This window comes from Cajanus cajan, chromosome 7, assembly GCF_000230855.2.
Source record: "Cajanus cajan strain Asha chromosome 7, NIPB_CcT2T_4, whole genome shotgun sequence".
In the NCBI taxonomy this organism is placed as follows: Eukaryota; Viridiplantae; Streptophyta; class Magnoliopsida; order Fabales; family Fabaceae; genus Cajanus; species Cajanus cajan.
Window position 1 is genome coordinate 30,428,010 of NC_138523.1, and position 25,879 is coordinate 30,453,888.

Below are 25,879 nucleotides of genomic sequence, written 5' to 3' on the forward strand. Positions count from 1 at the left end.
ACATATATTTGTTGTGTGAGGGCTTCAAGATCCTGTGGGCTCAATCTAGATAAGGATGACCCTTGTGATAATGGTCCAAAGTAATTACCAATAGTAACACCAACCCCAACTGTACGAACACGACCAGGATGCTCTGGTTGTCCAAGGGCAGTATTTAATATATCCTGACGGCCTTCAGGAATAAATGAACCTTGTGATTCTTGTTCCTCCAACACATTCTACAATAAACAAATTTTGTTTATAATATATCCGTAAATAAAAAAAATCTACAATAAATCTTCAAATACATAAAGAGATTAATTTTATAAGAAAATACTTACAATTTTTTGTGCAATTTGATTAGCAGACTCAGAAGTCATCTCTCCAGAGCTTTTTGTGCGAGCCATGTTCCACAACCTATGGCGTGGAGGAGGAGGTGGAGGATCAATGACTACATCCTCACTAGCACCAGATTGTATTGCTACCTCCTTAAGTCGTTTAAGTTCTCTTTTCATATAATTTCTCACAAGTAGCTCATAACCCCCACGAGACAATAGGTGGGGTGCATTATTGAGTTTCTGGATATCCTACGCTTTTTTTCTTACAAGCTGCAATAATTTAATAAAACGATAATTAAAAGTGAAATAAAATTACAAATTTAATATACATTTTACAAAAAAAATAAACACAATTTACCTTCCAAGAAGGGTTCCGAATTTCTTTGAATTTCTCCCATTCTTCAGGGTCAATATTATACTCATCACACGAGATTTTACCCTTGTGTTTTCCATGTACCCATTCCCTGGTAAGATAAGACTTGTGTTGCCTAAATTTTGTAGCAACAGCTGAAAGCATTTTACTCTTTAATATTGTAGTATCACTAATGTTATAGAATTCCTACAAAACAATTTTAGATTAAACGATTAATAATAATAACATTAAAAATAATCATAATTTTGTCAAATTATGTAAAGATAATGGAAATACCAATGTATCCTGCCAAATCATGTTTTTAGTAGTTTGTGGAACTTCTTTCCAAGAAGGAACTAAAATACCAATCTTGTCTCGAGCAAGGGTTCCTAGATAACTTGCAAATTGGACTTTGTTTGGCCCTGAAACTATCCCAGTAGTGGGATTCATGTCAAGTGATATTTTTGCCCCATTCATGCGCTTACGGGCTAAGCTTTTCATTCGTGTCGGCTTCCTCTTTTTCTTAGATATAGTCTGTGAAGCAAGGGGTGTAAGAGCAGCGGAGCCTTAAGGAGCAGGGGAGCCTTGAGGAGCAGTGGAGCCTTGAGGAGCAGGGGAGTCTTGTGGATCAAATTGAGTATCCATGTATCTGTTTTGACAAAAATAAAAACCAAGGTCAATTGCAAAATAAGTAATAAAACTAATTAAAAGCATGAAAAAAATGAAAAATAGAATATTAAAGTATACATCAAGATATACATAACTTAATGTGATAATTAGATAATAATGTTTTCCCATATGCCTTCATCATGGTCATTACGAGTGGCATGAACGTCATCTTGTTCAATTTCTTCGTTGTTAGTTGGCATACGTGTTGAGAAAGAAAGACTCTCCCCAAACTCAACTGTTGAATCGTCAAGATTGTGTACACTTCTACCTTGTAGAACCACAGACCACCTTTCATCAATATGATCTTTGACATAAAATACTTGTGTTGCTTGGTTTTCCATGATGAAAGGTTCATCCTTATGACCCACCTTGCTAAGGTCTACCATTGTAAATCCCATTTCATCGGTTTTCACACCAATGTTAATATCAACCCACTTGCACTTAAAAAGAGGAACTTTAAATGTACCATAACTGATCTCCCAAATGTCTTCAATGACTCCATAGTAACTTGTGGATGCCACAACAGGATTTTTATCATTTCTACTAGAAAAATGCATAGATTGAGCCTGAAGAGTAACCCCACTATTCTGCATGGTACTGTTATCATCTTGTGACTTTGTGTAAAATGAAAAATTATTGATATCATATCTAGTATAAGTAAAGACATTATATTTAGGCTCATTTGCAAGACATTTTAATGTGTCAGAAGCACTATCATCACTAAAGACTTTTTCTTTAAACCATTTTAAGAATGTCTTGTTATGCTCATTGACCAACGATTTTTCATTCATTCTAGGGTTATTTTTCTTCAAAAAGGCTTGGTGCTCAAATATGTAAGGGAGAACCTCCTCAATGTTGTTCAATATATACAAATGTTCTTGAAGTAATTCCTTTCGAAGAATAAATTTAACTTTTAGGCCTTTTGTACCCTTGCCTTCAATTCTATCCTCATAACGAGACTTAGGAATCCCTACTGGTTTTGCTTTAGACATGTAATCTAAACAAAATTCAATAGCTTATTCTGCAATGTACCTTTCAACAATAGATGCTTCTAGACGGTATGAATTCTTGCTATACCCTTTTAAAATCTTCATGTAACGCTCAACTGGGTACATCTATCGTAAATAAATTGGGCCACACAATCTAATCTCCCTAACTAGATGAACAATCAAGTGAATCATGATGTCAAAAAAACTCGGAGGAAAATACATCTCCAATTGACATAGGATAATAATAGACTCATTTTCCAACTCATCCAACTTGTTAGGGTCAATGACTTTAGCACATATAGCATTGAAAAAGAAGCACAAACGAGTTAACACACTTCTAACATTATTAGGCAAAATGCCACGTATAGCTACAGGTAAAAGTTATTGCATTAAAACGTGACAATCGTGAGATTTTAAGCCAACCAGTTTAAGATCATTCCATGATACAAGGCTCTTAACATTTGAAGAGTATCCCTGTGAAACTTTCGCACCTCGTAGGCATTGACAAAAAACTTATTTTTTCTTTTCTTGACAAAGTATGACATGCTGGAGGCAAATATGTACGCTTACCTTCTAACTTTGGATGTAACTGTTCACGTATACCTATCTCTAACAAATCTTGACGAGCATTGAGTCCATCCTTTGTCTTGCCTTTAATGTTTAAAAGTGTACCTATTACACTATCACATACATTTTTTTCCACATGCATAACATCTATGCAGTGTCTAACATCTAGATGACGCCAATATGGAAGATAAAAAAATATAGACCTCTTCTTCCAGAACTTCTTCTCAATTGACTTCTTTTGGGTCTTTCCAAATATAATATTTATGTCCTTCACCTGCTCATAAACTTGCTCACCAATTAAGGGTGTGGGTGCAATTTCATGTTCTTGACATCCATTAAAAGCTTTTTTCAATCTTCGATATGGGTGATTAGGTTTGAGAAATTTTTGATGCCTAGTGTAGACAGTTTTCTTTCCATGCTTCAATTGTAGGTAGCTTGTTTGTTTTTCACAGATAGGGCATGCGTGATGTCCTTTAACACTATATCCACTCAAGTTTCCATATGCCGGAAAATCATTAATAGTACAAAATATCATTGCTTGTAGCTTGAAACTCTATTGACGATAACACATCAACCCCTTATTCCCACAAAATTCTCAAGTCCTCGATCAAAGGACTTAGGTAAACATCTATGTCATTTCCTGATTGTTTTGGGCCTGCAATCATCATACACAATATTACATATTTTCTCTTCATGCACAACCAAGGAGGCAAATTGTAAATTGAAAGGAGAACAGACCATGAACTATGGTTGGTGCTTAAGTTTCCAAAAGGATTCATTCCATCTGAAGCAAGGCCGAGCCTAAGGTTTCTTGCCTCACTACCAAAATGTGGAAACAAACCATCAATTTTTTTCCATTGTGGGGAATCAGCTGGATGGCGAAGCATGCCATCACATTTTCTATTATCTGCATGCCATGTAAGGTTCATTGCATCAGTTGCATTAGCAAACAATCGCTTGAACCTTGGAATAATTGGAAGATACCATAACATCTTTGCTGGAGGCCCCTTGTCAACTACATCTTCATCACTACTACGACCATCATCCTTCACTTTGTACCGTGACAACCCACAACAGGGACATTTGCGCAATGATTCAAACTCTTTTCTATACAATATGCAATCATTAGGGCATGCATGTATTTTCTTATACTGTAGACCCATCGGACACAAAACCTTTTTCGCCTCATAATGACGATCTGGCAACGTGTTGTCTTTTGGAAGCATTAACTTCAACAACTCAAGCAACTCTGTAAAACTTTTATCACTCCACCCATATTTTGCCTTCAAGTTCATTAATCTCAACATTGCTGATAATCGTGTGAAGGTTAAACAATCAAGAAACAAAGGTGTCTTTGAGTCACTTTTTAAAGTATCATACACATGTGATTGTGCTTGCTGGAAAAACTCTTATCCCACATCATGAATCATGTCTTCTATTTGATCTTCCATTTCTACATCACCTTGCTCAGTTTGGGCCACAATTTGAGTTTCTTTATCTTCACCATGCCATATCATGTTGTATAGCTCGTTAAAAACCCATCACAAATAAGATGGTCTCGTATTTCGTCAATTACACGTCGTCTCCCATTTAAACAATTAACGCAAGGACAATAAAATTTTTCATTCAAATTTGCTCGATTTTGTTGAGCAAATTCCAAAAATTGTTTAACCCCATTTTGATACTCATCAGTGATTCTTCTTGCATTTATCCAGCTACGATCCATTTTTCTTCTTCTGTGAGACAAATTTATTTACACAATTGAGTATTTAGGGTCTCTCTATATAGTAGAAGAGCAAACCATACACTAATTCAATGTTATTTGAACCTATTATTTCATTTATCTAAGTAGGAAGAAGATCCAAATATAAGTCATCTTATTTCATCAACTACATAAATAAAATTCATCTCATTTCTTCAACTAGATAAATAAACTACATAAATATAATTGAGTTTAACGTAACGTACCTTACTAAGAAGATATGACAAACTGGATATGTGTTGAGTAATGGATGTCAAGAAGAGAAGTATCACCCTCTGCACACTTCCTGCCAAATCAAAAACAAGTTTAAGATTTACAAGGCTAGATATGTCCCTTCTCATTCTAAACTTCTGATAATATATAATTGAAAAAAATATATGATAGTTATTATTTTTAATGATATATTTATATATATTTTTATGATAATTAAATATATGAAATTTTCATGACAAATTTGGGACATGGAGGACATTGTGAAGGGTTAAAGATTTAGATATAGGAATGGAACTAACACTAGTTGTAGTAGAAAATGTACCATTTGCAATTCTAATTTTTTTATGACCTACACAAGGACTATGTGGGGAACAATTTTGAACAATTTGTCATGTGGTTAGTAGCTACAGAATCAATGATCCATAGAGCTTTAGAATTTTGTTTGGTGCTAACAAGGGCATTAAAAAATGTAATACCTTTTTAGGCTAGAGGAAAGGATGGCTTAAGTGATAAAGGGGTTTAAATCAATTCAGCATGATGTGGTTTAGGGGTGGGGTCAGTAACTTATAATTTTTTTCTAAAATCGCAAAACTGCACATGAACTAGCAAATTTAGTGAGTTTTTCACCAAGTTCATCGAGCTTATCTGATTTGACACTATCACGAGTTTACATCTGAGTTGATTTGTTTTGGGTACCTAAACTCGAGTATAACAACCATTCATGTGACAATACATGCGAATGAACCCTTCCATCTTTCCTCCCTTATTTGTATCCAATTAAGCTCTCTAATTAACTAAATAACTCATTAATATTCTAACTATCCTAACTAAATCCCCCTTTCCCATTGTCCCAACATTGCAGCTCCATTATTCTATAAAAAGTTGAATTTCTACACAAGGTAGGTGGGTTTGTGCATTATCCACTCTTCCAGACTGAAAGGCTGATGCTTGAGGGGTTCTCTTAGAGATGTAACACAAATTCTTTTGGTAGATAGCGGTGCTACCCACAACTTTGTGGCTCGTGAACTTGTAGCTTCTCTTAATCTTGTAATAACTCCCACAGATTCCTTTTGTGTGGGATTGGGAAATGGATTGAAATGCTACTCGCAGGGCTTATGTAGCGCTATTCGAGTTAAGGTTGGCCACTATTTTCTCTCTGTGGACGCTTATGTGTTGGATCTTGGGGGCGTTGACATCATCTTGGGAATGTCATGGTTAGAAACCGTAGGACGCACCACCATTGATTGGCGTCGAAAGACTGTTAGCTTCAGTGATAAGGGCGAGGTTGTTACTCTCCAAGGACAGCATCTCCGTGGCTCCTCAGTCACACCAGCTTTGCAAGGAGTGCTTCAGGAATTGGTCATTGATGAAGATCCTCTTGCCTCGAGTGAGAAAGATCTCTCGCCAGAATTGTGCAATGTCTTGATCGCCCATGAAATTGTCTTCCAACCACGCATAGGACTTCCACCCAAGCGATCTCATGACCATGCAATCAATTTATTTCCAGGGATCAAGCCAGTTAGTGTCCGACCGTATCGATATGAATATCACCATAAAGATGAGATTGAGCATCAAGTGCGCGAGCTTCTTGTAGAAGGGGTTATACGACACTCAGTAAGCCCATTCTCTAGTCCGATAATTTTGGTTAAGAAGAAGGATGACACTTGGAGGATGTGTGTGGATTTTCGAGCCTTAAACAAGGTTGTTGAAGATTGAAGAATCTACATCTGGAAGATGTTCCCTAGAAGTTTTAGTTTTGATGTTTTGCTCATGTTGCTTTTTATTTTAAGCCTATGTCAAAAGGATAATGTATTGATTGTTTAAAAGATTAGGCTTGTATGTGTTTGTTTGTTATGTGTTAAAAATTAGTAATTAACATGAAGGTGAAAATATCATAATACTCATTTTTCTTATTTCATTCATTGTTGAGAACATGAAGTATTAATTTACTGAGTGTTTGAGACTTTAAATGAAAACTTGAAAACATCAGAAATTTTCTGAGTTAAGGAATAGATTACCTGAACTGGTAATAGATTACCTGACTCATGTTGAAAAACTGATTGATACTGGAATAATCGATTACCATGTGTGGTAATAGATTACCAAACTGATTCTGATGATTTCAAGAGGAAAAAGGATCGTGTTAATCGATTATCTCTTTAAAGTAATCGATTACCTCTGTTCCAAATGTGAGTTTTGTGTTATTTTGGCATCGTGTTAATCGGTTACCATGTTAGGTAATAGATTAAAACAGGAGCTGAAATAATTAGTTCAGTTATTCTAACTCGTGGTAATAGATTACCATCACAGGTAATAGATTATCTCCGTTATGAATATAACTGAAATAACTGTTTCCTTGCACATGAAAATTGTCTTTAAATAAGATTAAAACTGAAGCTTTTAAAAGAGAATTTTCACACACGGAAAGAAGAGAAATACTTACACGAACAAGAGAGACTTTTTTTTAGAATACACATTACTGCAAAAGAGAAAAAGATTTTCTGAAAAAGAAAGAAAGAACATATCTGCTGAAAATCAACTTTTGGAAAAAGAAGTGTGCAAGATCAATTCAAGAAGATGAAGTTCATATAGAAAATTCATTCTAAACTGGTTTACGTTGTTGAAGATCATATCTACACGAACAGGTGTACTCGTTTCTGATCTTTTGTTATTGTTTGAATGGTTTTAACTCTTGAGATTAGAGAATCTCTGGAAGAGTTGTGTAAAGAGAAATCTTGAGATAGGTTTTTCTCAAGTAGGATATTGTGGGATCAATATTCTTGGGTTATATGTTTCTTGTGGAGTCAAGAAATGGTTTGTTAATCTTGTGGGTGTCAAGATTTGCTTGTTAAATTCATTGATTGGATATTGCTTGTGCAGGGTGCATGTAAAGAATATCAATAGTGGATTTGACTGGATTTAGAGGTGTATCTAAATCTGAAACTGGATGTAGGCCTTTGGATGGCTGAACCAGTATATATCTTGGTGCATGATTTTCTTAACTCTTACACTCTTTACATTCTGTATAAGTTTCTTGATTAATGTTGTATGAAGAAAAACATTATCTGCAGAAACTGAACTTTAAAGATTCTTGGTAATTGATAAATTCAATCTTTACATATCTTGTATTAATTGTGTTATTCAAATCTTGTTGGATAAGCTGTGCATATATAACTCTGAATTACTTTTTATGTTTAAAGGTTTGTTTTAAATCAAGATTTGTTTGGTAAAGATTTAGAAAGCAAACAAGAAAAGGAAAACTAACATAGAATCTATTCAACCCCCCCTTCTAGATTCTAACCGTAGGGACCAACAATTGGTATCAAAGCTGTATCTTGTAAAACATTCAAGACTAGATCTTTAGAAAGGTTAGATGGCTGGTAATCAATTACCGTTTGCTGAAGGTGCTTCTATAAACAGACCCCAATTGTTTTGTGGAGATAACTATCCCTTTTGGAAAGTTAGAATGAAAATTTTCATGGAATCTGTTCATAGAAATATTTGGCAGGCTGTAATCACAGATTACAAAATACCCACTAAGATAGAGGGAGGAAAAGAAATTGAGAAACCATATGATAGCTGGGATCAAAGTGAAATTAGAAGAGCAGAGAATGATGCAAAAGCTTTAAATATCATACATTCTGCACTAAATTCTGATGAATTTTTTAGAATTTCAGCTTGTTCTACAGCAAAGGAAGCTTGGGATTTAATCCAAGTAACACATGAAGGAACTCCAGAAGTGAGAAGAGCTAGAAAGAACACACTCATTCAGGAATATGAAACCTTCAGAATGAATCAAGGTGAAACTGTCATGGATATGCAAAAGAGGTTCATTCACATAATAAATCACCTAAAAGGATTAGGGAAAGACTTCGTGGAAGAAGAAGTAAATGTCAAAATCCTGAAGTCACTAAACAGAAGATGGCAACCAACTGTCACAGCAATTACAGAGTCAAAGAACTTAGCTCAGATGACAAGTGCTGAGTTATTTGGAAAGCTAAGAGAATATGAGATGGATCTGTCAAGGATTGCTGATGAAGAACAAAAAGATAAAAAGGCAAAAGGTCTGGCCTTAAAGGTAAAAGAATCCTCAAGTGATGAAGAGGATAGCAGCAATGAAAGTTCTGAACAAGAAGAATTAAATCTAATGGTGAAGAATTTCAGAAAATTCATGAGAAGGAAGAACAACAATAAGAGATTCTCCAGTCAGAAGAAATCCTTCAAGAAGAATGAAAACTCATCTCCAAAGTTCAAATGTTTTGAATGTGGAAAAGCTGGACACATGAGAGCTGACTGTCCAAGCCTGAAAAAGAATGAGGAGACGAAACAAAAGTTCAGATCAAAGAAAAAGAAAGCATACATAGCATGGGAAGAGAATGCCTCAACAACTTCAAGTGATAGTGATGAGGATCAGGAAGCAAATCTCTGTCTCATGACCAAACATAATTCAGATTATGAGGTATATGATTCTGACTCATCTATTGACTCGTATGATGAATTGCAAAATGCATTTGCTGAACTGTATGCTGAAGCAAAGAAATTAGAAAAATCAAATAATGTTTACAAAAAGAAAATGACACACATGAGAGATAAAATTTCTGATTTAGAGAATGATAACAGGAAACTACTTTCAGATATCTCTAAACTAAAGTCACCATGTGAGAACTGTGAAACATTGTATGCTGCATTAAAAGCAAAGGATAAAGAAAAACAGAATGTTAATGTTATGAAATCCATTAATTCCCACTCATGTAACTATTGTATGAAATCTGGTCATAACTACTACAGATGCATGATAAGGAAATTTGGCATTCCTAGTGGAAAATATAAATGGATTAAGAAATTAGATTATGTACTCACTGATTCTCCAGGACCCAAGATCCATTGGGTACCAAAATCAAATTGAATAACTTGTGTTGCAGGTGTGCTTGAGAGCAAAGCAATCAATGTGGTACTTAGACAGCGGCTGCTCAAGACACATGACAGGAGATAAAAGCAAATTTATCTCATTACAGGAAAAAGAAGGAGGATCTGTAACATATGGAGATAACAACAAAGGCAGAATACTAGGCTCAGGCAGTGTTGGTAACAATTCCAATACTCTCATTGAAAATGTCCTGTATGTAGAAGGTCTCAAATATAACCTGCTTAGTATTAGCCAGCTTTGTGACAAAAATTACAATATCTCTTTTAATAATCAATGCTGTATGGTTTGTGATAAGGAATCAAATGAAGTCCTGCTTATAGGAAAAAGAGTCAATAACATATACATCTTAGACTTAGAGCATTCATCATCCAATTCTTGTCTCACATCACATGATAATATAACATGGTTATGGCATAGACGCATTGCACATATAAATGCAGATCAGTTAAATAGACTTGCATCTAAAGATCTTGTTAGTGGTCTTCCAAAGATCAAGTTCTCTAAACAAGGACTTTGTGATGCATGTCAAAAGGGAAAGCAGACTAGAGCTTCTTTTAAATCAAAGAAAGTTATGTCAACCTCTAGACCGTTGGAACTTTTGCACATGGATCTCTTTGGACCATCAAGAACCAAAAGTCTAGGTGGAAACACTTATGCTTTAGTTCTCATTGATGACTACTCCATATTCACATGGGTTGCATTTATATCCCATAAAGACAATGCTTTTAAAGCCTTTAGAATCATTTCAAAAAGAATTCAGAATGAAAAGGACTTGAAAATTAAATCTTTGCGAAGTGATCATGGTGGTGAATTTCAAAATGAATCTTTTCAAACTTTTTGTGAAGAAAATGGTATTAATCACAATTTTTCTGTCCCTAGAACTCCTCAACAAAATGGAGTTGTAGAGAGGAAAAATAGATCTCTAATAGAGCTAGCAAGAGCCATGTTAAATGAAAATGGTTTACCAAAATACTTTTGGGCTGATGCAGTAAGCACTGCATGCTATGTTCTAAATAGAATCTTGATTAGACCTATGTTAAAGAAAACACCATATGAGCTTTACAAAGGAAGAAAGCCTGACATTTCACATTTTAAAGTGTTTGGCTGTAAGTGTTTTGTTCTGAATAATGGAAAAGACACTCTTGGAAAATTTGATGCTAAGGCTGATGAAGGAGTTTTTATTGGATATTCTGCAATTAGCAAAGCATATAGAGTCTTTAACAAAAGTACCTTATCTGTTGAAGAATCTATACATGTTACTTTTGATGAAACTAACATCCTTGAAAAAGGAAAATCTCTTAATGATGAAGATGAGATAGGTGACAGTATTACACAAGAAGAAGAAAAACTGGAACTACAGCAGAAAACACCATCTGAAGACACATCACTACCCAAAGAATGGAGGAAACCCAAAGATCTATCTCTGGATAACATTCTTGGAGATATAAATAAGGGAGTTTCTACTAGACACTCTTTTAATCTTCTAAGTGATGATATGGCATTTGTTTCTCAAATTGAACCATTATGTGTGGAACATGCATTAAAAGATGAATTCTGGATAATGGCCATGCATGATGAACTGAATCAATTCAAAAGAAATGATGTTTGGATTTTAGTTCCTTTCAATAAGAATATGAATATCATTGGTACAAAATGGGTTTTCAGAAACAAACTAAATGAAGAAGGTGTTATAGTTAAAAATAAAGCTAGATTAGTAGCCAAAGGATACAATCAACAGGAAGGTATAGACTTTGGTGAAACATATGCTCCAGTTGCTAGATTAGAAGCTGTTAGGCTTTTACTTGCATTTGCTTGTGTGTTTGATTTCAAACTATATCAAATGGATGTGAAAAGTGCATTTTTAAATGGTTTAATTGATGAAGAAGTTTATGTAGCTCAACCACCTGGTTTTGTTGACTGCAAATTACCTAAGCATGTTTACAAGCTCAAGAAAGCTTTGTATGGACTGAAACAAGCTCCAAGGAAATGGTATGAAAGGCTGAGTAAGTTTCTACTAACTCATGACTTTCAAAGAGGTAATGTTGATAAAACTCTTTTCATAAAGAGAAAATCAAAAGATATTCTGCTGATTCAGATTTATGTTGATGATATAATATTTGGATCAACTAACCAATCTCTTTGTGGAGAATTTGTTTCCAATATGCAGAAGGAGTTTGATATGTCTATGATGGGAGAATTAAGCTTCTTCCTAGGACTACAAGTCAAACAAATGGAAAATGGAATTTTTCTACATCAAACTAAATATAGCAAAGAACTGTTAAAGAAATTTGATATGGAGAATTGTAAGATATCAAATACTCCTATGTCTACTAATTGTTATCTAGATAGTGATATTGCAAGAAAAGATGTTGAAGAATCAATGTATAGAGGGATCATTGGATCTCTTCTGTATCTAACAGCTAGCAGACCTGACATCATGTACAGTGTATGTGTATGTGCTAGATTCCAATCAAAACCAAAGGAATCACATCTGAAGGCTGTAAAGAAAATACTGAAGTATTTGAAAGGCACAATCAATGTTGGATTGTGGTATCCTAAAGGTACTTCTCCATCTTTAACTGGTTACTCTGACTCCGATTTTGCTGGTTGTAAATTGGATAGGAAAAGTACAAGTGGAACGTGCCACACGTTTGGAGAATGTCTCATATCGTGGCAGAGCAAGAAACAAGCTTGTGTAGCACTCTCAACTGCTGAAGCTGAGTATATAGCTGCTGGAAGCTGCTGTGCTCAGTCAATTTGGTTTAAACATCAACTTCAAGACTTTGGATTGAAGATTGATCACATACCACTGAAGTGTGACAACACAAGTGCAATTAACATTTCAAGGAATCCTATTCTACACTCAAGAACTAAGCACATTGAAGTTAGACATCACTTTATCAGAGATCATGTAGAGAAAGGAGACTGTGACATCAAATTCATAATGTCAGAAGATCAACTTGCTGACATCTTTACAAAGCCTCTACCAAAGGAAAGATTTTTCAAGCTAAGAACCAATCTTGGTATCATTAGTGAGTCCAATCTATCCTAAATCTCATAATTAAAGTATGATTGTGTGAATATGCATGAAATTGCTAAGCACTTATAGGTTTAAACTTGATGTATGTGCACTCATAATAGGAAATCACACAAAACACAGTATGCCCTGTATCTGCACACATTTCTCTGTGATAAATCGATTACCTATCGGGTTAATCGATTACCATTGGAAGAAATGAAGAAATTGCTGAAAAATCAACAGCAGTAATCGATTATCAATTTTCAGTAATCAACTACCTCTGCTACTTTGATGCAATTTCTGATGCATACCCACTGTGATAATCGATTACCATGCGGGTTAATCGATTACCACTCACTCACTTGCATAATTACCCTGTTTCAGTTGCGAGATAATCGATTACCAACTGGGTTAATCGATTACCTGACGCGAACCCCTGTTTTTTTTAAGTACTCAAAAACCCTCTTTAAATCTGTTTCGAATTCAAATTAATTCAAAACTCTCTCCATTTTTGCTTCAAACTAAAACGAACGAAACCCCTGGTTCCCTTTTCTATCTCAAAATCTCTTTCAAAACCTAACCCTAAGCCCCATTCATGGAAAGTCTTGGCAAAGGAAAGCGTGTAAAGCACAAAGCCAACAGAGATTACCCTCGTCCTACTACTCAAGGTCAAGGTACATCTAAAAAGAAGAAACAAGAGTCCTCTCGTCCAGAACCTGAAGAAGAATATTCTCATTCGTGGTTATCAAGGAAGTCTCAAGAGGAAACTTTCAATGAGTCTTTTGCTTGCAAAGACATTGTGGCTCCAAAGGTACTCTACTCGTCTTGGCTTATAGAGCAAGGTTTTACATTTCCTACTCTGTTATCTTGTCAAGGAGTTAGCAAATTTGTTGGGTTAAGTGGACTGTACTACCCTGATCTTGTTAGGGTCTTTTACTCAAATTTGGGAAGAGATGAAAATGGTGCTTTGGTTTCAGAAGTTAAAGGAATAAAAGTTACTCTATCTGCTGATATATTTTTGAAGATTGGTGGATTAACCAGAAATGGTATTAAACCTACCTTCAATGAATTAAAGATGAAAAATTTCTCAATAGGTAAAGATACGTTTTTTATGAGTATGCTGAGGGATGTTTCAGCCTGGGAGGCTAATAAAGAATACAAAAGAAAAGAAAAGAGGAAAATTACATATAATGCTGGAGGTCTACGAGTGGAAGATAGACTCCTACATTATGTAATTGTTTGGATTCTGGCAGCAAGGGGGAGCAATCACGCACAAATCAGTGAAGAAGATATGGCACTGCTCGCAGCTTTTAAGAACAACATTCAAGTTGATTGGGTATATGTGGTAGAAGACATAATGCTAAAGACAAGGAGGTTAATGGACTGCAAGTGTCCATATGCTGTGTTCATAAGCAAGATATTGGTGTTCTATAAAGTTCCCTTAACTGGTGAAGCAAGAGAGGTCACCAGAGATGTTCATGATATCAAGGATAGAGCTCTGAAAATGATGAAGCTAGTGAAAACAGATGCTGGTTGGATAGCAAAGGAAGATGTTCCTACTGCTGAGACTACAGAGCCGTCTCAACCTGAAGTTCAAACTGAAGAAGAGGAAGGAGCTGAAGAGCCCAAGCCTCTTTCTACTTTTGAGCTATCTGTTCTGGCAAAGCTAGATGACATCAGAGAAACTCAGAGAAGAGATTATCAAGAGCTGAAGGCTTGTCTTGAATCTATATCTGAACGACTGGATGCGATGAACATACCCTACCCTGAAGAAATTTAGTTATGCATTACATTTTAGGCACTGCATTTTAATTTGTTCTGCATAAATACTTTGATTTATATTTCAGACTTAAAGTTTGTAATAGTTGTAGTATTTGTATGCTTCTGAACATTTTTAATGCTTATATGATGAAAGTCTTATTAAGTGCTTGTTGTTTTTGTTGCATAAGTATCATGTTATTTCTCTGTTTACTCTGTTTTTTTTTTGGTTTGGTTAAGCCAAACAGGGGGAGAAATTCATGAGAAACTGATTAAATGTTTATATGGTTGTTTATGTATTGTATAAGAAAGAAATGGAAATAGAACTGCATAATGCTTTGTATGGAAGTTTTTGTTCTAGACATATGCAGGTTCAAATTCAAGTTCAAATTTCAAACAAACAAGTGAAACAAAACAACATGATGATTGTGAAAGTCAACATGAAGAGTTTGGCTCATCAAAACCAAAAAGGGGGAGATTGTTGAAGATTGAAGAATCTACATCTGGAAGATGTTCCCTAGAAGTTTTAGTTTTGATGTTTTGCTCATGTTGCTTTTTATTTTAAGCCTATGTCAAAAGGATAATGTATTGATTGTTTAAAAGATTAGGCTTGTATGTGTTTGTTTGTTATGTGTTAAAAATTAGTAATTAACATGAAGGTGAAAATATCATAATACTCATTTTTCTTATTTCATTCATTGTTGAGAACATGAAGTATTAATTTACTGAGTGTTTGAGACTTTAAATGAAAACTTGAAAACATCAGAAATTTTCTGAGTTAAGGAATAGATTACCTGAACTGGTAATAGATTACCTGACTCATGTTGAAAAACTGATTGATACTGGAATAATCGATTACCATGTGTGGTAATAGATTACCAAACTGATTCTGATGATTTCAAGAGGAAAAAGGATCGTGTTAATCGATTATCTCTTTAAAGTAATCGATTACCTCTGTTCCAAATGTGAGTTTTGTGTTATTTTGGCATCGTGTTAATCGGTTACCATGTTAGGTAATAGATTAAAACAGGAGCTGAAATAATTAGTTCAGTTATTCTAACTCGTGGTAATAGATTACCATCACAGGTAATAGATTATCTCCGTTATGAATATAACTGAAATAACTGTTTCCTTGCACATGAAAATTGTCTTTAAATAAGATTAAAACTGAAGCTTTTAAAAGAGAATTTTCACACACGGAAAGAAGAGAAATACTTACACGAACAAGAGAGACTTTTTTTTAGAATACACATTACTGCAAAAGAGAAAAAGATTTTCTGAAAAAGAAAGAAAGAACATATCTGCTGAAAATCAACTTTTGGAAAAAGAAGTGTGCAAGATCAATTCAAGAAGATGAAGTTCATATAGAAAATTCATTCTAAACTGGTTTACGTTGTTGAAGATCATATCTACACGAACAGGTGTACTCGTTTCTGATCTTTTGTTATTGTTTGAATGGTTTTAACTCTTGAGATTAGAGAATCTCTGGAAGAGTTGTGTAAAGAGAAATCTTGAGATAGGTTTTTCTCAAGTAGGATATTGTGGGATCAATATTCTTGGGTTATATGTTTCTTGTGGAGTCAAGAAATGGTTTGTTAATCTTGTGGGTGTCAAGATTTGCTTGTTAAATTCATTGATTGGATATTGCTTGTGCAGGGTGCATGTAAAGAATATCAATAGTGGATTTGACTGGATTTAGAGGTGTATCTAAATCTGAAACTGGATGTAGGCCTTTGGATGGCTGAACCAGTATATCTTGGTGCATGATTTTCTTAACTCTTACACTCTTTACATTCTGTATAAGTTTCTTGATTAATGTTGTATGAAGAAAAACATTATCTGCAGAAACTGAACTTTAAAGATTCTTGGTAATTGATAAATTCAATCTTTACATATCTTGTATTAATTGTGTTATTCAAATCTTGTTGGATAAGCTGTGCATATATAACTCTGAATTACTTTTTATGTTTAAAGGTTTGTTTTAAATCAAGATTTGTTTGGTAAAGATTTAGAAAGCAAACAAGAAAAGGAAAACTAACATAGAATCTATTCAACCCCCCTTCTAGATTCTAACCGTAGGGACCAACAAAGGTGACTGTGTTGGATAAATATCCTATTCCGACCATTAATGAATTAATTGATGAGCTTCATGGATCCCAAGTCTTCTCTAAGATAGACCTTAAGTCAGGCTTCCACCAGATTCGGATGCAGGACGTTGATGTTCCCAAGACTGCTTTTCAAACCCACGAGGGGCACTATGAATACCTAGTCATGCCTTTTGGATTAGTCAATGCTCCAGTCACCTTCCAAGCAACAATGAACATGGTATTTCGTACCTTCTTGCGTCGTTTCGTTCTCGTTTTTTTTATGATATCCTTCTTTTCAGTCCAGATTGGGGTACACATTTGACCCACTTGCACGAGGTCTTGCCTTGCTGGAAACACATTCTTTTGTGGCGAACAGGAAGAAATGCTCTTTCGGATTGTCCTCAATAGACTATCTAGGACATATGATCACCGCTCATGGAGTTCAAATGGATCCCAGTAAAGTCCAAGCAGTTGTGGATTGGCTGTTACCTACTACTACCAAGGAGGTACGGGGGTTCTTAGGTCCCGCTGGTTATTATCGTCGATTCATCTAGGATTATGGGAAGATCGCCCAATCACTTACTTCTTTAACCAAGAAGGATGGGTTCCATTGGGGAGTTGAACAAGATGAGGCATTCACCAGATTGAAACAATGTCTTGCGTCTTATCCTGTTTTGGCATTGCCTGATTTTCAGCAAGAATTTGTCATTGAATGTGATGCATCAGGCAGGGGAATTGGAGCAGTGTTAGCGCAACAACAACAACCAATTGCTTATTTTAGCAAGGCCCTAGTACAACAAATCAAGCTAAGTCTGTTTATGAGAAGGAAATAATGGCATTGACGTTAGCAGTGCAACACAGGCGTCACTATTTGTTGGGAAGAAGCTTCAAAGTGTTTACTGACCGTGGTAGTCTACGTCACCTCCTTTAGCAGCGTTTGACCACCACAAATCAGCAACGTTGGCTCGTGAAGCTTATCGGGTTCCAATTTGAAGTTATATATAAGCCTGGTCCAGAAAACAAAGCTGCGGATGCCTTGTCTAGACAAATGGAATTCGTTGAGTTACACACAATTGCTATGAGCCCTTTTTGGACAGACTTTCCAAAGGTTCGTGATGAGATTCAGCAAGATCATGAGTTGATTAAGTTGAGAGACCAAATCCTGGATGGTGAGGTTCTTAATACCAATTATACTTGGCGCGATGGGTATCTATTCTTCAAAGGTAGGTTGGTGCTTCCGGCAAGTTCTACCATCATCCCCACTCTTCTAAAAGAATATCATGCAACACTGATGGGCGGACACTCAAGGTTCAATAAGACGTATAAGCGTCTTGCCAACAGTTTCTTTTGGAACGGAATGAAACAAGCCATTATGACATATATTCGTGAATGTGAGATTTGTCAACGTAACAAATATGAGGCTATGTCTCCTGCTGGGTTGTTGCAACCCATTCCCATCCCTCATGCTGTTTGGGAAGATATTTCTCTTGATTTTATCACAGGTCTTCCACGCTCACATGGATTTGAGGTGATACTGGTGGTTGTGGACAGACTGTCCAAATATGCACATTTCCATCCCTTGAAGCATCCTTTCTCAGCAAGGACTGTTGTAGAAGTGTTTGTCCGTGAGGTGGCGAAGTTACATGGTTTGCCCAAGTCTATCATTAATGATAGGGATCCCCTCTTCTTGAGTAGCTTTTGGAAAGAATTATTCCGCCTTCAAGGTACTGTGCTGCGTATGAGCACCTCATATCATCCGCAAACGGATGGACAAACGGAAGTGGTGAACCACTGTTTGGAAACATTCTTACGATGTTTTTCCTCTGAACAACCAGCCAAATGGTACATGTAGCTCTCTTGGGCTGAATTTTGGTATAACACCTCCACTCATACAGCTACAGGTTCCACCCCTTTTGAGATTGTCTATGGTCGTCCTCCACCCTCCATTATCCAATACCTCCCTAGTGAGACTCAAGTAGATTCGGTTGCTGCTGTTTTGAGTGATCGAGATGAGGCACTCCGACAATTGAAATTCCATCTCCATCGGGCTCAGCAAACCATGAAGAAGAATGCTGACAAGCATCATCGACAACTTGAATTTAGTGTGGGTGATTGGGTATATGTTAAGCTACGCCCTCATCGCCAACTCTCAGTAGCTCGTCGCATCAATCCCAAGTTGTCTCCTCGTTACTATGGGCCATTTCAAATTCTGTCTAAGGTGGGAGCCGTAGCTTACAAGTTGCAGCTTCCAAATACAGCTCAAATCACCCGGTTTTCCATGTGTCCCAACTGAAACATTTTGTTACCAAGGGATCCTCTTTATCTGCCATGCCCACTGGTCTCATTTATGCCGAGGAGGACTTTCCAGCACCGGAGACAGTGTTGGTAGTACGAGAAGGCAAGGATTCCTCTTGTTCTGCAGAATGGCTCGTCCTTTGGAAGTCACAACCTGTTGAGGAGGCCACTTGGGAGTCTGCTGCTGACATTCGCGCCAAATTTCCGGATTTTAGCTTTGAGGACAAGGCTAGTTTTGTGGGACACGGTATTGATAGAAACCATTCCTCCAAATGGAGCAAACCCATTCAAGTCTATAGTCGAAGGCCCAAGAATAAAACCCAATACTGAGTGTTAGTGAGACTGCTGTTAGCTGGGAAGGGTATTTTGGAAATTGCAGATTCTGTTATTAGAAAGTGAGGGTTGGTTATATATTCTCTTTGTAATAATAATGGGACATCTTTTGGAAATTGGTTAGTGATATTGGGAGCAGAGAGATACTCCTCTCTTGCTTGGGAGAGCCTTGCTCTCTGGAAATCTGGTTTCTTTCCTCTCTATTCTGTTATTTTCTATTTCCATTGCAGCTACCTCAGATACATATTGTATCAATTGACCTAACATTTTAAGCTAGTGGGATTCTTAGTTATAACGAAACAAAAATTTCTGTTTAAAGTATTTGATTATCTTGTTCTATTAGATTCATAAAGTAAGACCTGTTCAAATATGTTCCTGTTATAAAATACAATAAATGGAGAATATTAGAAGCTCGTAGAAACAATAAAATGTCAATAGATCTTATGGTATGGCATATCTTATAATCATAATATTCTTGGTTACAATGTATTGGAGCAGTGTAGGAATTACTGAAGGCTTTTCTATGTGCAGAGGTGACTTTGTTGAAGTCTACAGTGATTCGAGCCAAATTGGTAGGGGAAATTATCTACTGCTATATTTTTTTAATTGGCAATATTATGTCAGAGGTTCTAAAAGACTAACTAAAAGTATTTAGAGTGTTCCGGTCTATTACTTGTATGTCTGCTTTATGCTTTTATTGATTCATCATGTGAAAAAAAACAAAACACGGATATTGCAGATTTTGAATGGAGTGTTGCTTTGCTACAGTGGTTAGAAAATGAACTTTTACAAATGCTTGAACTTGTAACTTGGATCTGGTTTGATGAAATCTAATAATATATTTTGAACTTTTAATCTATGTTGGCAATATATATATACACTGTTATGGCCACTTTTTAGTGTATGTTGGCCTGAGTTAATCTCTACTGCTTCATATATTTGGTGTTCCAATACTGGATATATTGCTGAAAATACAGAATGTATAATTGGTGCCTACTCTCTGTACAAGACTCCTATTTATAATAGAGAGATAGGCTCATTGGTTGTTATAACTGATTTGTTAGTCAGTTATAATAGAGAGATAGGCTCATTGATCTTTGAATTGCTGGTTGCAGAATGGCTTTAAATTTATTGCTGTCTGGCATGCTTAATAGTTAGTAATTTGAGCATTAACAACTTTATCTTATGCTACTTACTGCTTCCCTCGTTTCCACTAGTTCTCTTTATATCTGGTGGTTCAGCATGTAACATTTTTACTAGTTGAATTGATTCTGGACTCATTTTGAGATGTTACTGAGCCTAACTGCGGTCTATACTGCCATGTTTCCTAGTGAATCTTGCATGATACACTCTACTTGTTTGAAACACAGATAATCAATTCACAAAGAAAAGCACCTAAAACATGATATGCTCATTGAAGAAAAGCGTTTTCTATACATTTACAAAGTAGAGGAAACAAAAGATGAACAATTAATGAAGCTGAATGGAGAAACCGTAAAGCATAATAAACAGGCAAGCTAAATCAAGAGCACATGGTACTGAACATTATGGCCACATAATAGACCCTAAAAAGGAATCGAATCAATGAGAGAAAAAATGAATCATTAATTTTGCCATCAAACCGGTTTGTATTTTCGGATTTATGGTATGCTTATTCTTTTCTATATTTTAATGTGTGACAGTTTAACCTTTTGGTTTAGGCCAACCAAGGAAGTACACAGTGTTACCCACCAAAGAGCATTGGTGCAGAGAATCAAATGCTAAAAGATGTGTTAATCAATGAGGAAAAGACAAAAAGCATAACTTTGGATTAACTTAGCAGAGAGATATGTTTCGATATAATCAATGAGGAAATGAAATAAATATTGGATTTTATAGTATGATACCAGGTAAATGGTCACAGTTCCAGACTTCCGGTGTGTGCACACTCTACTTTTTTGAAACACAGATAATCAGATTGGAAGCATTTGCATTCGTTTACTTTCCAAACGATGACAACAGGAATCCTTATTCAATTCCATTATTTCATTCTTCTCTTTTCCATTTCATCTCTTTCTTTTAATCCAAACATAACCTACGTTTATTGGGAGAGACACACGATTTGAACAAAATCTGTACTATTTACTAAGCTATAGGAACATTCACACAAATTATTCTGACTTATAATACAACAATATGTTTATCCCAACCACACGAGTTTACTTAGGTGAATGATGAGTTTAACCCCCCATAACTTAAAATTTGTGGATAAGAATACCATTTTACTTCCAAAACCCAATAAAGAATTGCTTAGTTAAGGAGATGCGTGGACATGAAAGCTTTCGGATGATATCTACATCCATAACATGCCTATTCCATCAAACATCAACGTCTAAACTTAATACTTTGGCATACACAAAATACATTGTCAAACGAAAATTTCCAATAAAGAATTAGTTTATTGTCCTCAAAAAGTTGTTTCATTCGAGTGGATATCCTTATCTTCCACTTCCAGTCATACAGATTTTACTCGGAAACAAAATTTTAACCCTGAAGAAATTGAAACTAAATGTGAAAGCATTGTTGACCTCACAATGCTTAGATTCTTCCTCGCATAGCAACAACCTAAAAACAGGCCCCAACTATTCCTTAATACCTAATAATTTAAGCAGTTTTACGTTGATCATACTCACAAGAATAATCAAATCATCATTATTTAGGATTCAAAACCAACGCAAACGAACAAAGGTTCCTGCTTTTACCACAATGCTCAGATGCAGACTTAGATTATTGTGACCTAAAAAAGGACATCAATTACACCTTACTAGTCACTAGTTCTTCCAAAAATGGAATGAATCCAATGCACAAAGAAACCACATACATCATCATGAAAACAAAATACTAAACACTCCTCTGCTCTGCATATAACTTGCAAGTTAGACAAGTACAAAATTTTATCAATCAATTACACTTTTCATATAAAAGAATCAGGCGGCAGTAAAACAAATACATTTAATCAATTAAATGCATCATCATCCTTATTTCTTTGCTATATTTGCACATTTCACCGTGAAAATTATAACTCATGGTTCGCGCCACTTTTTATTTCTCTTTGCTTTCATACACTCACTTTTTTTTATATATTTTTTTTATTTCTCATCTATCTTGCCTATTTCTCATACATTTCTCAAGTGCCATCTTTTAATAAAATTAAATATTAATTCATACTGTTCATTGATATATATGTTAAAGCTGTTTATTAATTGTTATTTGACTGGCAAAGATTATTGAAAGAACGAAGAGAGGACTTTACTTATAAAGTTGGGAAGAATATGAGGAATGGCCAATGCAATATCATGTCTAAAATCCTGATCTCCACACACTTCAACCACCACATCATAAATTTCTATTGAGAGTTACAAGTTTTCAGATAAAATACACAGAAAAGAAGTTGAAAATGTCCTTACTGTTACACACCAAGGAAACAAACAATACCCTTTACCCTGGCTGCATTGCCACAACAGGGTTGTTCAGAGAACACATTCCCTTGTTCAGACTTCTCTTCCCTCCCTTCCAAAAGTACATAACCAAAGGCTTTGTCTCAGAAGATGAATCAGGAAAGAGACTTGCACAGGTAATACTAATAGCAATAACTAATAATATACTTTAGAGATGATTATGAACCTGTTTAGATACAAACTTTCAAGAATTTTTTTCGAGTTTTTTTACCGATAAAAATATTTATTTTTAGTAGAGAAACTTTCAAAAGCTTTTCTGAACTTGTATCCAAACAAGCCTTATACACTTTTGTATGTTGCAATGTGATTTTGAAGAATATTTGTTTCTCATGTTTGATTTTTGTGTTCTTGTTATAGGTTGTGAGTGATCCAAGCCTAACAAAATCAAGTGTTTACTGGAGCTGGAACAAGGCTTCTACTTCATTTGAAAACCAATTGTCACAAGAGGCCAGTGATGTAGATAAGGCTCGCAAGGTTTGGGAGATTAGTGAGAAACTTGTTGGTTTGGCTTAAGTGGAAGAAGCTTTCAACACTCATCTTGATTCAGGGACATTTTTCATGGAGTTCAATAACATCTCAGAAGAGTTTAGACCCTTTTCTGATGCGTTTAAAACATTCAATAATAACAAGCACACATGATTAAAGGGACAAAATATAAACCATAAAATTCTACATTTAGTAAAAAGAAAGCAATATAGTGATATAAATAACAAGAAGCAAATGCAAAACAGAAAGGTGGATAAAAAATGCTAGTAACTTAAAAGAGGGAAATTCCCCACAGAATTACGAGACAAAATATGCAAATCCAAGATCAACTCACCACTAAAAGGATATTACACGAGCACACTGATATCTTGTAGTTTAAAAATGTTATCAGAGCTTCATCTAAATGCAGAACTTATCAGTTATTAATAATTAGGGGTATTAGAACAAATCTTTTTGAACTTTATACATGTACCAAAACTCACGCATCCTATTATAATTTGCAGAATTAAATTTCTATAGGACCAGAAATTATATGCATCCAGATATCCAGCCAAAAACTTAAAATGTAAAAATAAAAAAAGTGTTTATTACAAAATAACTTCAGAGATGGAAATGCCTGACCTCAGAAATAGCCAAAAACTCTGATAGGACCACCTTGTTTCAGGAAACCTCTAATACGAAGCTAAAATGGCTTCACTACAAGTTTATCGGGTTCTTCAGCCAACAGATGAGTGATAAATATCATCTCGGATGTGCAGTGTGCAAATTATACAGATTTATTACAATGCTTCCTTCGAAAGTCGTTCGTTGAAGATCCGCGAGCTTGGACTGTAGACAGCTCTTAAGGGCTGAGAGTGTTTAGGGTTTGCGTTTGAGAGTGTTTAGGGTGCGTCTCAGAATGTGTTGTGAGAGGGCGCGACTGAGATGAGGGCTGCTACTGTGCGTTCGCGGGAAGGGAAATTTTGGTCACTCTTCTATATCGGTCAACAAGAAACCTGATGTAGAATAGTTGACTAATTTCATTTCTACATCGGTCCCTCGTATAACCGATGTAAAATTGTTTATTTCTACATCGGTCCCTCATATAATCGATGTAAATATCCTTATATATTTTACATATTTACAAAATTGTCATCGCACTTCTTTTTTACATTATTTTCTAGGGAACCGATGTAAATATAGCGACGTTAAATAGTATTTTTCTAGTAGTAAAGATCCTTGAGAGTTAATTTGTTTAGAGATGTTTAAGTTGAGGGGAAGAAGGTATATAAGATTTTTAGAGAACTTGAACTTCTTAAGTTCATTTATCTAAATTCTAGAAAGAAGTTTTAGAAAAATAGACTCTAAAGCCAAGGAAAACCTTTTCCTCTTCTAACTTCACTAGGAGTGTTTAAGTCCTTCCCTTAGCTAGAGATTGAGAAGTTGAGTTGGTGATTCAACTTGAGGAGCTGAGAATTTGAGGGAGAAGTCATTGTGTGAGAGGTTTTAGGATTTCTCTATCTCCCTTTCTTCTTCTTGCTTTGTGAAGTAATTGAGGTAAGGAAAATTTATTGCTTGATTCTTTGAGATGATTTGAAGTTGTGCTTGATGTTGTTTAGCCATTGGTTGCTTGTTAAGAATTGATGTTGCTTTTAAGTTTTGAATTTGGGATTCTTCAAGTGTAAGGAAACTTGTACCTAAGGAAGTTGAGATTGATGAGTGTATTGCAAGTAAGAAATGATGTTGACTTCATGATATATATGCTATTTAGTTGTTGTAACAGTTTGTTTTTCATAAATACAATCAAATAAATGTTTAATAAAATAATTATATTTTTCACTTAATTAATTAAATTAATTAGGTTAGTAATATAATTAAAATAATTATATTTTTATTAACTAAAATAAAAAATTGTTATACACAGAGAGAGAGAGGAGTTTGGGTTGAACTCTTGAACCTAACTTGAAGGCTTATTAAAAACAAAAAAATAGGGATAGGGAAATTTTTTATGCGTCTTTTCTAAACCCGAAGAACACCAGTAGAGGAAAGCCTTGAGGAAGCCATAAGAGAAAGTATAAAGTAGCGGCTCAAGCTATGGGAACATATTTGTATTGTAGAATCATCACTCAAGATATAAGGGTGACGATGTTGAATCCGTGGGCGCATATGATGGGTGGGGGTAGTTAGGAGGTCCTTAAACCGCTTAGGTTGTTGATTTAAATGTGTGGATGCATACAAATATGATTGGTGGTCAGACCTAAACCCTAAACTCTAAGCCATGAAATTGGTCAGGTTACATCGATTTATATTGGTTTAGTAGTATAAGTGATTCATCACAAGGTTAGGATCGACTATGTCATTGATTTATGCTTCAATAGATCAAATCGACTGGTTTGAGTCAGTTTTTAAAACACTAGTTGGATTTAAGATCTCAAAGATCGAAACCCTATGAGTTTAGTTTTTAAGGCTTTTGAGAGGCGTTTTCTTCTACCTTGATTCTCCTTCATAAGTAGCTTAATTGAGATAAGGGTCACTTGATTATAGTTCATGTAGATTGTATGAATGTATATGATGTTGTTTGGAGCCAAGTTGACATCTTGATGGTTGTACGTAATTTGGTGTGCAAAAA

General features: G+C 35.3%; 1 protein-coding gene and 1 pseudogene across 2 annotated transcripts; one reads left to right on the top strand and one right to left on the bottom strand.

Annotated features, from left to right (window-relative positions):
* Positions 1 to 1,328: 1,328 nt before the first annotated feature.
* LOC145949513 (uncharacterized) lies at positions 1,329 to 24,602 on the bottom strand (annotated as a pseudogene). Its single transcript, XR_014427766.1, has 3 exons — positions 23,893 to 24,602; positions 4,863 to 4,942; positions 1,329 to 4,630 (listed from the first exon to the last, which is right to left on the bottom strand). The product of XR_014427766.1 is annotated as an uncharacterized LOC145949513 (transcript).
* LOC109793471 (protochlorophyllide reductase, chloroplastic-like) lies at positions 22,710 to 23,410 on the top strand. Its single transcript, XM_020352942.3, has 2 exons — positions 22,710 to 22,901; positions 23,143 to 23,410. The coding sequence occupies exons 1-2, from the start codon at positions 22,725 to 22,727 to the stop codon at positions 23,296 to 23,298; spliced, it is 333 nt and encodes a 110-aa protein (XP_020208531.1). The 5' UTR covers positions 22,710 to 22,724; the 3' UTR covers positions 23,299 to 23,410.
* Positions 24,603 to 25,879: the final 1,277 nt, after the last annotated feature.

Excerpts from the sequence above, each read along its gene's own strand:
- LOC109793471 (XM_020352942.3), top strand. The coding sequence starts at position 22,725 with ATGTCCTTACTGTTACACACCAAGGAAACAAACAATACCCTTTACCCT. Across the intron at positions 22,902-23,142 it reads CAGGAAAGAGACTTGCACAG|GTTGTGAGTGATCCAAGCCT; the intron begins GTAATACTAATA and ends TTCTTGTTATAG.